The 16358-nt window shown below is 33.3% G+C and overlaps 1 protein-coding gene across 1 annotated transcript; it reads left to right on the top strand.

The window, feature by feature from the left end:
* Positions 1 to 882: 882 nt before the first annotated feature.
* On the top strand, positions 883 to 2078 carry LOC105795752 (uncharacterized). The gene is made up of 4 exons (XM_012625413.1): positions 883 to 926; positions 1022 to 1530; positions 1675 to 1868; positions 1974 to 2078. The coding sequence occupies exons 1-4, from the start codon at positions 883 to 885 to the stop codon at positions 2076 to 2078; spliced, it is 852 nt and encodes a 283-aa protein (XP_012480867.1).
* The last annotated feature ends 14280 nt before the right edge of the window (positions 2079 to 16358 follow it).

The raw sequence follows: 16358 nt of genomic DNA, 5'->3' as shown, positions 1-16358 counted from the left end.
TTATGATATGTTCATGTTAGCGATTGAAATTTTGTTTAAATGTTTTTGATTGTACAGTAATGGTCTGTAACCCTAATTCGGTGACGAATATGGGTTAAGGGTTTTACATTGAGTGGTATTAAAGCTAGGTTTAGTCGGTTCTCAGACTGAACGTAGCATGTATAGAGTCTAGAAATACGTGCCACTTTACTAACTGATGTTAGTGTGATAGCTTTTTTTATATTTGAAATGTATGTATATAGATAAAAGATGTCGTCGGGATCGAATCGAGCAAATTCTAATGAGATAGAAAGTTTTATTCCACCTACTAATGAGAAAAGTACGCCGAATGAATGTGGACTGTAAGGATCTAGAGAGGTAGCTCCTAATGTGTTTCTTCATATGATGCATGACATGTACGATGCATACTTTAAGGTAAACTCCATAGTTCGAAAAACTCATTCTCCTCACCCTCAAAGTTTGACTAAACAACGTGTCCATAGAGTTACCATAGGTAAAGTTAGAAAGTGTGAAGCCATTGAATTCTGTGGTAATATAAGTGATGACCCAACCAAGGCTGAGTATTAGTTAGAACATACTCAAAGGGTGCTCGATGAAATGTTGTGTGCCCCTAAATATTATTTACAGTGTATGGTATCGTTGTTAAAGGAGGAAGAATTTCAATGGTGTTCCACATTAACGGTAGTAGCACAGAAAGAATGAATCAACTGGGACTTCTTTAAGTCTGAATTTCGAAAGAAGTATATCAGCAAATGCTATCTAGAACGAAAGAAGAAAGAATTTTTTGAGTTGACGAAAGGAACTAGAACAATAGTGGAATATAAGAGATAGTTCATTCAACTTAGCAAATATGCTTGTGGGATAGTGCCTACCAAAGAAGATATGTGTGTACGTTTTGAAGACAGACTGAAGGATGAGATCAGAATGTAAGTAGGAGCTATGGAGATCTGTGAATTTGTGGTATTGTCTGGTCGAGCTTAGAAAATAGAAGAGATATGTGAAAGTAAAAGACAAAATGAAGAAACGAAGAAAAAAGATACGAATTTGAGAAACGTAGTGGGTCTACAGCTTTCTCAAGTTCTCAACAGAAGAAATTGAAGGAATCTAGTACTAAGTTCTCCGCTCTGTCAGGGTTTTTTAGAAGGGATCAACCGAAGAAGAGTAGCAAGAAAGCTCCAGCTCCGTTAGTAGTTAGTGTAGGTAATGTGTGGAATACGAATAGAACAAAGTGCAAGCAATGCAGGCGGTTTCACCTTGGTGTTTGTAGAGTTAATGACGGGACGTGTTTTGTATGTGGATATCCAGACCATTTTAAAAGAGAGTGTCCAAATCATAAGGAGCCTAATAAAGAGCATAACGAGAAATCTGTGACAACTCATACTCGAGGTAGAAGACCTGGAAATAGCCATTTGGCTGGGATCAAAAGGGGTGGGGTTAAAGAAATAGCGGTCAAATCTAAAGCTAGGGATCTTGCTAGAACATATGCCATTCGTATACGAAGGGAAGCCTCGTCTCCTGATGTTATTGCGGGTACTTTTTCTATCTTTATTATTAGTTTGTATGCATTAATTGATCTGGGGTCGACACATTCATATATATGCACTACGTTAGTGCCAAAAACTAATTTAACTATAGAGTCAACCGATTATGTTGTTAAAGTCACGAATATCTTAGGCCATAATGTTATAGTTGATTTGGTTTCCAAGCAATGTCCATTGAAAATTCAAGGCTACAACTTTCCTGCCGATTTAATGTTGTTACCCTTCAATGAGTTTGATGTCATCCTGGGTATTAATTGGCTAAACATGCATGATGTTGTGTTTAGTTGTCGTCAGAAAAGGGTTGAGTTGAAGGTTTCAAATGGTGAAGTAATTTCTATTGAGTCTGGTGGATTAGATCGTGTTCCAAATATAATCTCAGCAACGAAAGCACATCAGTTAGTACGGAAAGTCTGTGACGCGTTTTTGCCTTAGATTTTGGATTCCAAATTGTCAGAGAAGAAAGTGGATCAAGTGTCGTTAATTTGTGAATTTTCAGATGTTTTTCCTGAGGAATTACTGGGTTTACCACCGGAGTGAGAGGTTAAATTTTTCATTGAATTAGTGACCTATCCTGCTCCAATCTCGATTGCATCGTATCAAATGGCTCCAGCTAAACTTAAAGCTTAGTTACAAGAACTAATAAACAGAGGTTTTATTAGACCGAGTGTATCTCCCTAAGGTGCACCTGTGCTATTTGTTAAAAAGAAAGATGGGTCGTTGAGGTTGTGCATCGACTATCGTAAATTGAACAAGATGACTATAAAGAATAAGTATACGTTACCTCGTATCAATGACCTTTTTTATCAATTGAAGGGAGATTCAGTGTTTTCAAAATTTGACCTTCGATCGAGATATTCTCAGTTGTGAGTGAAAGATGCTGATGTACCAATAAGAACATTCAAAATTCGCTATGGACATTATGAGTTCTTAGTTACGCCATTTGGGTTGACAAATGCTCCGGCAGTAATTATGGATTTAAGGAATCGATTTTTTTAGTTCGATCTTGATCGATTCGTTGTTGTCTTTATTGACGACATTTTGATTGTGAAGACGAGCACGCTCAACATCTGAAGATTGTATTGCAGACTTTGTGGGAAAAGTAATTGTATGCTAAATTTAGTAAGTGTGAATTTTGGCTTGCTAAAGTCAGATTCCTCAGATATGTGATCTTGAAAGATGGTATAAGAGTAGATTCGAACAAAATTTTAGCTATTTTGAATTGGAAAAGAAGTGGAAAGGTCATCGCGTATGCCTCTCGGTAACTAAAAATTCATGAAAAGAATTATCCGACGCACGATCTGGAGTTAGTTACAATTGTGTTTGCTTTAAAAAATTGGCGTCATTATTTGTATTGTGAAAAGTGCCATGTGTATACTGACCAAAAGAGCTTGAAATATTTGATGACCTAAAAAGAATTGAATTTGAGACAGCAAAGGTGGTTAAAATTGTTAAAAGACTACGAACTTTTGATTGATTACCATCCTGGTAAAACATATGTGGTTGCCGATGTTTTGAGCCATAAATCTCTTTTCGCCCTTCGAGTAATGAATACAGAACTACAGATGAAGTGTGATGGTTCTATCTTAGTTGAGTTCCAAGTTAAGCCTTTGTTTTGACAGAGGATGCATGAGTTACAACTTGTTGATCCAAAGTTAGTAACCAAACAAAAAATGGTTGAGACTGGTCAGGATACTAAATTTAACATTCGTGATGATGGCAATTTGTACTTTTGTAACAATTTGTGTGTACCTGATGATCGTTAACTTAAAAAAGATTTGTTAAAAGAAGCTCATAGTAGTGTGTACTTTATCCATCCGGGAAGTACGAAGATGTATGCTCATTTAAAATAGTTTTATTGGTGGCTGGGAATGAAACGAGAAATTTCTAAATTTGTATCAAAATGTTTGGCGTGTCTGCAAGTGAAAGCTAAGCATCAAGTCCCGTCAGGGTTATTACAACCAATCATGATTCCAGAGTGGACATGGGATCAAGCTACAATGGATTTTGTCACAGGGTTGCCATTAATGCCGGGAAAGAAAGATGCAATTTTGGCTGTTGTGGATTGACTAACAAAATCTACACATTTCATACCTATATGAATGGATTCTTCATTGGAAAAATTAGTCAAACTCTATGTTGATGAAATTGTTAGAGTATATAGTGTTCTGTTATCTATCATTTCATATCGTGATCCGAGGTTTACCTTAAGATTTTGGAGTAAATTACATGAGGCGTTGGGTACACAATTGAATTTTAGGACGGCTTTTCATCCACAAACGAACGGTCAATCTGAATGAGTAATTCAGATTTTAGACGACATGCTTTGGTGTTGCATTATTGAGTTTAAGGGTAGTTTGGAGAAATATTTGTCGTTAGTTGAGTTTGCTTACAATAACAACTATCAATTGTGCTTAAAAATGGCACTGTATGATGCATTATATGGGCGTAAACGTAGAAGTCTGTTATGTTGGGCAGAGTTGAGTGAAAGGAAGATTGAAAGGGTTGATTTAATTTTATATACTGAAGACAAAGTCAGAACAATTCAAGATAACTTAAGAGCCGCAACAAATTGTCAAAAATCTTACGCAGATTTGAAGCGTAAGGATATTGAGTTTGTTGTAGGCGATCAAGGATATTTTACGCAGGTTTGTACGAAATCATTGAAAGAGATGGTCCTATAGCTTATAGGTTAGCTCTACCTCCAGAGTTTGAAACGATTCATAATGTTTTTCATGTTTCAATGTTAAGACGATATATATCTGATCCTTCACATATAATAGCCCCTTGTGAGGTAGAGATCCAGCCTGGTTTGTCATATTTTGAAAAACCGATCAAGATTTTAACACATGAAGTAAAGGAACTCTGGACAAAAAGGTACCGTTGGCTAAAATCTTGTGGAATCGTCACGGGGTTGAAGAGGCTACGTGGGAGATAGAAGAATTGATGAAATCACAGTACCGTAATCTATTTTCTGGTAAGACTTTCAGGGACGAAAATCCCTTTAGGGGGAGAGTAGTAACAACCCGTTTTCAGTGAAATCAGAATAGTGGTTTCAGGACCACAAATCTAATGAGTAAAATATTTTTTTATTATTATTTTAATGTCTATGAGATATTAGTAAGGTCTTATTAAATTTTTTTTAAGAAATTTTGATGTTGGCATGATTAATTAAGTGAAAAGGACTAAATTGTAAAAAAATTTAAAAGTGGAGTTCTATTAGCTAAAAGGGTCTATTGGCTTTGAAACTTGAAAGTGAATGGACTTAAATGGTAATTAGACCATATGCATGAGTTAGTGGAAGTGCATGCCAAGGTATTATTGTAATTATGGAAGTTTTTAAAGGATAAATTAGTAAATTAGTAATTAAAGAAAAATTAAGTTATGAAAAGATGAAAACAAGCTATCATCTTTTGCTTTTCACCTTTTTCATGTCGAAATCACCATAGGAAAGGGGAGAGAGCTTCAGTTTCTATTTCTTCTTGCATGGTCTGCATTCCAACCCTGTTTTTAATGATTTTTATGTATTTGGGATTTTTTTAGCTTAATCTAGCTAGCTTGAAGGTTAATTTGTATGACTTTTAAAGGTTGAGGATTTGCCATGAATGTTCTTGAATGAATTTTGGTAATTAATGGTAGATTATGAATCATTGTTTAGAACTAAGCAATTTTTGTTAAATGATTTTTGTTGAATTTTGGAAATTAGGGACTAAATTGTTAAAGTTATAAATTCTAGGATTTTAGTGTGAAATAATGATAAACATGGGTTGTTTCAAGGTCTTCTGCATGTTTGATTAACATGGATTTTGTTTTAAATGGTTAGATTTTATGTTATAAGCTTAAGGACTAAATTTTGAAAAAGTTAAAATGTTAAGGGAAAATAGTAATTTTATATAAAAATGAATTATAGATTAAATTGAATTTTGGAAGTACTTAATTGAATGAAACAATTGTTTTAGGTCACGAACGTGTTAACGATCGTGGAAAAAAGGAAAATTTTCGGAGTAGTTCCTATGCTTGGTGTCTACTACAAACTAATCCTGTAAGTTCATTTTATGTTTATGTATAGTTGAATTAAATTCCTTATTAGTGATTTAAATCTTTATAGTCTATTATGGAACGATGTTTAAGTGTTGAGCTATACTGTTTTTCAAGCTTTGTGCCTAGTAGACTTAGTGCCGACGTTATTCAGGCTTTGTGTCTAGCAGGATTAGTACTAGTGTTATTCAGGCTTAGTGCCTAGCAGGCTTATTGCCAGTGTAATAAAGGTTAACATCCTTCAGAAATTTGGTATTTGATAGCAAATGAGTTTTCTTATTGAACTTACTAAGCTTCTTTGTTCTTATTAGTTTAATTTGATTTTTGTAGGACTCTTGGAATAGTTGCTTTGATTGGATCAGCTCGGAAGCTCATACGCTATCATCTCCATCTTGGTAGTCATTTTGGTACTTGTTTATAGTTGGTTAAAGTGACATGTAATAGGAGAAGTCTTTGGTATTATAATGTTTTTGGTGAATATGTGAATGTTAAAATTTTGTTTGTTTATGCTTATTGATAATGAATGGTAATAGACTTATGATGCATAACTAGGTAAGTCCTTTTTGCAACACTTTTATATAGTTGATGTATAAAACATTTTGGTACAAAAGATTTGAGTGAGAATGGTCAATTAGGTATTGTTTGAAGCTTAATGTAGAATGAAGTTATTATGCATGAATTATGGTACTTTTGATATGTTTAAGTAAGTATTATTTGTATGTGTTTGAGGTGCCTATGATTGGCGTACTGGTTGTATGTTAGATGGATGATTTAGCATGTTTTTGGCTTCACTATGGTCACTTTGAATAAGTCTTTTGGATGGTAAATGGTTTACTTAGGTTCCAAGTAAGCTTGAAAAGGTAAACTTGTTGTATAAGGTTCATTTTGGGTCCACACGGCCAGGCGACACGACCTTGTGTCATTTGAGTGTTTCTTTGTGTACAAGTTAGTGAGATACATGGCCTAGCACACGACCTGCCACACGGGCGTGTGAGGTTATTTGAAGAGTTACACAGCCTGGCACACAGGCGTGTGACCCTACTTAAAGAGTTACCCAAGTGAGGAAACAGGCTGGGACACGGCTGTGTGTTCCTAGTTCAAAGGTTACACAACTTGAGACACGGGCATGTATCTCAGCCGTGTGAGTCACACGGCTTGGCGACACGGTCATGTGACCGCTGTATTCAAAATTTTGTAAGTTTTTCTTGGACTTTGCAAATGTTTTCAATTAAGTCCCAAATCGTTTCTATGGTATTTCTAAGACCCCTAAGGCTCAATTTAGGGACGGAATGTGCATTTATGATTTGATATATGATATGTTCATGTTAGTGACTGAAATTTTGTTTAAATGTTTTTGATCATATAGTAATGCTCTATAACCCTAATCTGGCGACGGATACAGGTCAAGGGTGTTACATATATAATTGATATGAACAAATATGTAGTATCAAATGGTTATGTTGTGAGACAGTACTAGTACAAGTTATACTTGTAGCCTTTAATATTGTACTGTGTGATTTTATGAAATATCTATATGTGAATAGATATTGACTAGGTAGCAATTGACTAATAGTATGAAGTAAATACTATGGAATTGAATGGATTATAAATGGTTGAATGTTATATAATATAGGTTAGATTTGTACAAATTGGTATAATTTGAGTACCATATTTAGGTAATTTGGTTTATTTGAGTGGAAATTAGTGGATGTTGAACTTGATTATGAAATTGATATGTATATAGTGATACATAGTTTAAATGTATATGTATAGCTTGGAACTTATGATTTGTAACTCCATAAATTAATTCATTTATATTTCTATGTACTTTCATTTCTTAGCATGATCAAAGGGTAAAGTAAGTTAAGAATAATTGGTGGAATCCAGTTGTTGTGAAATGTTGATTCACATGATGAAAGACTGAACTATATAAAATAGAAAATAGTGCATTTTGATGCAAGTATGGAATTGACTTTGTATTGGATTGAAAAATATTATGTTATGAGATGACTTGTTGAATTGAGTTACGGATTTTGGTTGTTGGGATATAATTTTAATTATAAGGGAAATTCGTTACTTAGTAAATGTGCAAGTAAGGCTTCAACTTATTTAGTGAGGCATTAGGTGTCAATTACAATCGAAGAGTACTGGGCCCAATTGGATTACTTCAGCTTGTCTGATGATGCACTGGGCACCAGACGTATCGATGAGCGTCAGGTGTAATTTATTCACTTCGAAAGACTGGTATGAAATTTAGAGTATGTTATGCTATTACAAAATAAATAATACATTTGGTATAATGTGTTCTTTTAAAAAAATCTTGGAAGTTCTTTTAAAACCTTCTCATATTGATGTTGCTTCTTGTGGTGTCTTTGTATGGATTACTTAATGTTTAATTATTTCCGTGCATAGGGTAGATTAAGTATGTGACCTTGTATATTGACTTCATTATCCAGTGAAGATCTCAGACTCAATAATGATGGTGAACTTCCTTGTTAGTTAACTGACATGTAACTAGGGGTGTCATTTTGTATCTTGAATATGTTTTATTTTGGTTGATCACAAGTTGAACTTATATGGTGTTTGACTTTGAATGTTTATATATCATGTATATAAGTGTGAATGATGCCATTATGGTAATCTATGATTGAAGCATTTGGATGGCTAATTTTGAATGTGGATAATGGAATTAAGGTGATTGAGATGGTATGGATATTTTGATATGAAAATGTGATGTTCATACATGTTATAACGCATGCTTGAACGACTTATAATAGTTTATGTTACTTTGTTCAGTATTGGTGCCAATGAAGAATATTGGTTAGATGTTCAGGATGATGCATTGTGATATGTTTGGAATGGTTTGAGAATGCTTGGTATAGGTTTAAAGATGGTTAAATGCATATGTATGATCTAATTGTAAAGTTGAATTGAAAACTTGCACAAAAAGGCACATTTAGGTTCGACACGGTTGTGTGTCACACAAGGACTAGTGGCACGGTTATGTGATCACTGAAAGGTAGGAAACTTTTCATCCACATGGGCATAGTAAGGTACACAGCCTGGACACACGACCGTGTGACCCCTATTTGCAAAATTTTCCCTCTTTTTAAAAACTTTCCAGTTTGATCCCTATTTGTTCTCATGTCAACTTAAGAACTTTCGTAAGCTCGTTTGAGACTCAAATTAGTTTGTCAATCATATTTTGCATGGTCTATGAAGTATTTTATTATGCAATTAGATTTTGAGCCTAAATTGGATATGATCTATTTTTGTAAAAGTAGTTACCATTTCGTAGCTCGGGTTTGATGATTGGGCCGAGTAAAGGGAGTTACAATTTGTCAGGTGGGTATCGCGATATCCAGGACTTGGTATCGCGATTTTGATAACAATAGCTAAATTTCCAAACTCGAGTATCAAATTGCAAAAATTTCAAAATAGAACAAGGTTGATGTCGTGATACCGAGGCTATGGTATCCCGATATTAAAGCAAGACCACTAAGTCCCTGTTTGGCAAAAAAGCATAATTTGTGGTACCTATTTCAAAGCTTCAATTTCAACCATTCAAAAATGCATCAAAATACTATATTTAATTAATCCAAAACATACTTAAAACTATACCAAACAAGTCATTCAATTATTTGCAATCCAACCAATTCAATATAGATTTAACTCAACTCAAAAGTTTCCAAACTAATATACCTATTCATATGCCAACCAGCTAATCAAATAACCATTCCATATACCATTTATAAACCTATTGAATCTCACATCATTAGCATGAAATCCCTACACATTTAATTTCATATATATTAATCAAATACCTAAACATCACAAGATACCAAATCAAACATTTAAATTTATAAATATCATACTATGCCATCATGACTTAACCTATTAAGTACATGCCAAGCTAAAAAAACAATTGGAAACAAAAAAACATTATTGAGTCCATGATTGATGATTGGATGCTGAAGTCGATCCTCGAAATCTCGAATTCAACCTAACCTGCACACAGAAAACAAATCGTATGCTGAGCAAGATGTCGAATGGTAAACCTATTATTCAAGATAACATAAATAAGATTATGCAATGCAAAAATCCAAATCATGCTCAACTCATATTCATTCGGCATAATAGGTTTACCATTCATTTATATCAAACACTTCAAGTCCAAATAATCATGCTTACACCAATATTATTTACCTACTCAAGTGTGCATTCATATTAGCTTATTTTATCATATAGCCTATTCATATTCATTCCAAAAACATGTATTCAATCCTTTAGCATACATTACACATTCATATATGCTCAATTTCATGTATCATTTCAACATTTTCTAAGTCCATAAGCATCAGTATTATTCAAATATCCCTCGGGGATCATTTTAAACTCAATTTGCATAATATTGTATTTCACATTTCCATTACATTTCATTTGTTAACATTTAACCAATTCATGCATTTTAACCTTATTAACCATACATGGACTTAGTACGGATACACGAATCTGTTACCTCGGGTTTCCTAGAAGTGATGACTCAAAGCATAATATCTACCATCCCGAATTTCTCGATAACTATGGTTTTATTCAGTGCTCTAACCCATGGCATGCCAACTATATCCATTTTAGATTCATTATATATAAATTTAAAATTTAATAATCACAAATCAATCAACATATCACAATTCTATAACTTATATAATATTTAAACATAATTCTATGCCAATTATCAAATTTCAAGTAAATTCTAAGTTTTGTACTTTATTCAATTTAGTCTCTATCTCAGGAAATTAATATGAAACGCATCAAATCATTTCAAATAATCCTCAATAACTCACCTCAACAATATATGATGTACAATGACATGAAAATGCAAAAATTAAATTGGTCTCGAATCACAGAATACAAACCGAAAATTTTGAGTTATTTGTTAAGGACTTTGGATTTTCTTTTCCCTCTAGACGAATCTGGGTCGACGTTAGATATGGATTAACATAAACATATATAATTATCAATAATCAACCAATTCCCAATCAATTGTCAATTTATACAAACTTTACTAATTATTTAATTTAGTCCCAAAAATTGAGATTAACATAACTTTCAATTTAAAGCTCCAAATAGAAATCGATTTCACTATTATCCATTTGGGACATTCTATTTCTTATTTCTACATTCAATTTTATAGTTTATTCAGTTAGGTCCTTAATGTAAGAAACTATCAATTAAGCTTTACAATTTTGTCCTTTTTCACATCTAAGCTTTAAATCTATCCATTTAACACCTAAAAATTCAAGAAATAAACAATGGAAACATCCTAAAACTTTAACAGTTGTACAAATTGGTATATAGGTTAACTAAATCAAGCTCCCATGACCTAGAAACATAAAAATTACAAGAGAATTACTTAATTGCACTAACCAATTTGTTGATTAAAAGCTTGAAAAGCTTGAAGGCATTTCTTCAATGGTGTATGGGTTGGGAGAAAGAAAAGATGATTCTTTTTCTTCTCTTTCCTTCCATTGACTTCTCTCTATTATAATAGGATTATAATGTTCATTTAACCTTCATTAATTAAACAAAGTTTAATTTAATCCATTTAATAAGCATACAATCCTTATCTTCAACTAATATACACATCAGCATGTTCTAATTGCTATTTTATACCTTTGATTAATTTCAATTTAAGTCCTCATGTAACTCCCTGTACCTGACCTGATCGTTGAGCCCTAGTAACAGGAAGCTACACCACTGTCTCATAGAAAACGAGGCATAAAACATCTCATTGACATGCAATTATCATAAAATTTCATTTGATCATTTATAGAGATTCTAAGTGATGAATACCCTAAGCAACATTAAATTATGCTAAGCATACCTCAGACGAGCTTAAAACAAGATTTAAACATGTTTTTAATCCACTTAACAAAAATTCTGGATAAATCACGTAATTATCGATACGTTTCAAAAAGTATCAATTTTATTACCCAATTATCGATAATTGTGACAAGGTATCGATACCAAATTAAGTTACTGACTTCTTGCACATTCAAAATATGAAGGAGGTATCTACTTTAAAACCCGAATATCGATACCTCTACTCCAAGCAATAAAAACACAACACATTAAGGCATTTAGTCCATTCAAACTTGCATCTATTACTTTATCAAAAAATCATCAAAATAACTATAATAGCAGTTCAAAACATCGTAAATATTTCTAAACAATGAATCAATATACCAAGCTCGATATCCATAAACCCTAAAAGCAATAAAGTCATGTAAACATCCAAAACATCATGGCAATAATCATCTAATAGTCTATGTTAGCTCTAGTTTTTCAAGTATTTTGATATAACAAAAAGTATATTAAAAATTCCCTACTTAAAATAAAGTTTGAAGGACTTCTACCGATACTTAGGTGGACAAGTATCGATAAAACTCAAGATGAAAATACCTTGAAAAAGTTACAAAATTCTACCAATAAAACTGAGAGTTCCACCAATACGACTCTGGGTTCTACCGATATAACCCGAACTTCTATCAGTAGAATTCACTCCAGTAAGCAAGGTAGTTTTGGCCTGGGACTTCTATTGATACCCTGGTTCGATCTACTGATACAACCAAAGTCCTACCGATACCTTGAGGGCTTCTATTGAAATAGTTCAAGTCAGTAGCCAAAGTTCAGTATCCTCTACACTTCTACCGATACTTTGACAGATTCTACCAATACTAGATAAAATCTTTGGCGTTATATCGTTACAAGAGGACTTATATCGATAGAGTGAGCCTAATGACCATACTTTAGAAAGACTTCTACTGATACAATGAAGCTACAAACTACATTTAATGTTGGTTTTTATAGCTAAAATGACTCTATTTTGTTTCTAATGGCTACAAACGTCCACAAGGTTGTTTGAGCTCCCCATTGATGTGAAACAAAGACAAAAAACAAGTGCATAACTTCCAAGAACTCAATTTTCCAATCTTTCTCAATCTTTTACTAAATATTTCTTGTACACATTTGTGGGTTAAGTTTTCTATCATTCTTTCAAGTGTTGTAATTTTGTGTGAGAGTGCTTAATTGTTTATTATCTACATTTTAGAGGTATCATCTTATTCATCATTATTTTTCTCTCATTTGTGAGGTGTTACTTAAGGTTTTGGGTAGAAAACCTTAAGGAGAAGTGGCTCTATCTTACCTTTGAAAAGATAAGGATTTGTAAGGTTAAACCTTGTCCTTAAAGGTTCAAAACTAGTGGATTTGGGATATCCTTATTTGAGGAAAGCTAAGGTAGTGGGTGTAGGTAATTGAGGTCGAACTACTATAAATACTTGAGGCGTTTTATTTTTACCCTTTTCCTGAAAACATTTTAATACACCAATTCACCCCCTATTAGTGTATTTCAATCTCAATAATTGGTGTTAGAGCTAGAACTCTAGAGATGGTTTTACCACAAATAGAGAAGATCCTCAAGATATCCAAGATAGAAGCCACAAATCAAGAAATTTGCTTCATGGCATTGGAGCAAAACTTCACTATATTGGGAGAATGGAATTTCACCATGAGGCCTCCTATATTCAATGGAACCAACTACTCATATTGGAGAATAAGAATGAAGCTATTCATCCAAGCTAATAACTCTGAAGTTTGGAGGATAATTACAAATGGGCTTTCCATTCCAATAAAGAGGGCCGAATGTGTTATTATCCCAAAGGAAAAGAATGAATGGGATGAAAATGATACCAAGAAGGTGCAATTAAATGCAAAAGTTATGCACACTCTATTTTGTGCTCTTGATTCAAATGAGTATAGTAGAGTTTTCTTGTGTGATAATGCAAAAAAAATATAGGACAAGCTTAAAGTCACCTATGAAGGGACAAGTAGAGTTAAGGAGTCCAGGATAAGCCTTCTCACCTTTTATTATGAGTTGTCTAATGGCTTCACCCACATCATCAACGGTCTCAAAGCAACTGGGAAGATCTATCCCAACAAGGACATGGTGAAGAATATGTTGAATAGTCTTCCAAAGTCTTGGGAAGCTAAAGTGACGAAAATAGAAGAATCAAAGGGTCTTAACTCACTCTCCCTTGATGAGCTCATCGATTCCTTGTTGACATATGAAATGAAAATCAACCACAATGCATAAGAAATCAAAGAAGTTCTAAAGAAAGTGAGAGTTGCCTTCAAATTAATAACTTGTAAGAAGGATAAATACTCTACTAATAATGATGATAAGGAGGAGATGGCTATGTTTGCAAAGAAATTCAAAAATTCATGAAGTTCAACAAACCCAAAAAATTCCCAAGAAGAGACATCATCAAGGTGAACCAAGCAAGAAGAAAAATGACCAAATAATTTCCTATGAATGCAAAAAGTCGGGTCACATTAAATTTGATTTCTCATAAATTGAAGAAGAAAGCCAGGATAGCAACTTGGAGTGATAGGGATTTATCTGATAGTGATGAGGATAATGAAGTTGCCAACCTATGTCTTATGGCTATTAGAGAACCAAAGGTAATCCTCAATTCTAGTGAATTAAATGAATATACATTTGAAGAATTATATGATGCCTTTGATGAATTAGCTATAGATTTTGAGACTATGAACTCCAAATATAAAAAATGATTTCAAAATTAAAGGAAGAAAATAAGTTTCTAATCATAGCTAAAGAGGAAATAGAAAATAAAGTTATTGATATGCCACCTCAAGTTGATGATTTGATTTTAAAGAATAAGAATTTGCATAATTCATTTTCTATGTTTCATATGGGCCAACAAAAACTAAATGATATACTTAAATATCAAAGAGCCTTATTTGATAAGAGTGACTTGGGTTTTGTAAATGTAAAAAGAGAAAGCAAATTTAAAAATTTCTTTCAGAAACCAAACTACACTTATAATGCCTCACTCTCATGCACACATTGTCACAAAAAGGGACATGATAGATAAATATGTTCTTTAAGGAAGCTCACATCTAAGAGCAAACTGACTAAGAGTGTGTGGATTCCAAAAGAATTAAATTCATCTCAAAATGAAGACACTTTAAAGAAGTGGATTCCGAAGGGGGACAAAAATTCTTAAGACTAATGCTAATGGACCCAAGAAAGTTTGGGTACCAAAACGCAAATTTTAACTTTGTGTTTGTAAGAGGAAAAGCATTACTTGAAGGCAAGCAACTCTAAGAAGAACTCATGGTATCATTATAGTGGATGTTCTAGACACATTACCGGTGACAAAAGCCATTTCATGGAACTAATGCCAAAGAATGGAGGAGAAGTCACATTTGGTGATAACTCCAAATGGCTTATTTAAGGTATTGGTTTTATAGGTATAAATTCTTCCACTCTCATTAAAAATGTGCTTTATGTCAATGGTCTTAAGCATAACTTCCTTAGCATTAGTCAACTTTGTGTCTAGGGATTCAAAGTAATATTTGAGTCTAATAGGTGCAAAGTTGTAGATATTGTAAATAATTGGGTTCTTTTTGTAAAACATAGGGTAGGTAATATTTTTATGGGGCATCTTAATGACATATCTTCCTCTAATATTTGCTTTATGGCTAATAATGAAAATGTATGCTGGCTATGACCTAGAAGATTAAGACATGCAAGCATGAGGGTTATTTCAAAGCTTATTAAAAATTAACTTGTTGTTGGCATGCTTAACTTTTCTATTGACTTTGATAAAGTATGTGATGCATGTGTTAAAGGTAAACATAGGAGAGCATATTTTAAATCTAACAATATAGTTTCTACATCTAAAGTAGTCCAACTTATTCATATTGACCCTTTTGGACCTACTAGAACTATTAGTTTAGGAGGTAAACAATATGGATTTGTTATTGTTGATGACTATTCTAGATATACATGGGTTTTCTTTTTATTTTCAAATGATGAAGTTTTAGAAAAAAAATATTACGTTTTATAAAATGATTCCAAACCAAGTGGGATATTCAATTTCAAGTGTAAGAAGTGATCATGGAAAAGAATTTGAAAACCTTGGCCTTGATAACTTTTGTAATGAACATGATATTAGTCATAATTTTTTGGCACCTAGAACCCCTCAACAAAATGGAGTTGTTAAAAGGAAAATTAGGAGCTTAGAGGAAATGGCTAGAACCATGTTATGCGAAAATAATTTGCCAAGATATTTTTGGACGAAAGCCATAAAAACTTCTTGTTATATTAGAAATAGAGCTATGGTCAGGCCTATTTTGAAGAAAACTCTTTATGAAATTTTTAAAGGAAGAAAGCCTAACATAAGCCACTTTCACCCTATAGCTTGCAAATAGATTCAAGATGTCAGCTCAATCAAATCGAGCTATAGTTAATGAAGCTGAAATTAATATTCAAGCTTCGGACCCTGAGGCAAGTAACAGTGCAACTATTCCCCAATCTGTCAGTGACGAGATAAAAATATGTTTATGGGAATGATGAATCAATGGTTCAGTGAGTTTAAGCAAGCAAATTTTGCAACTCTGACACTTCCACCCCTTGTTGTGCCTCCTCTAGCACCCCTGAATACTACCAACCTTGTACCTATAACGGTTACTCAGGTATCCGTAGAAAAAATTTGGAAATATCGAGCAAAAGAGTTCAGAGGTAGATGACGATCCTTCAAAAGCCGAGTATTGGCTATTAAACACAAAGAGAGTTTTTGCAGAGTTATTGTGCACCCCTGAAGATTGATTGAGATGTGTGGTGTCCTTACTTAAAGATGAGTCGTATCTATGGTGGGATAATTTGAGTATGATGGTACCTAATTATTGGGTTAA

The sequence above is a fragment of the Gossypium raimondii genome, chromosome 3, assembly GCF_025698545.1.
Source record: "Gossypium raimondii isolate GPD5lz chromosome 3, ASM2569854v1, whole genome shotgun sequence".
In the NCBI taxonomy this organism is placed as follows: Eukaryota; Viridiplantae; Streptophyta; class Magnoliopsida; order Malvales; family Malvaceae; genus Gossypium; species Gossypium raimondii.
The sequence above is the reverse complement of the archived record's forward strand: the minus strand, read 5'-3'. Positions and strand labels throughout refer to the sequence as shown.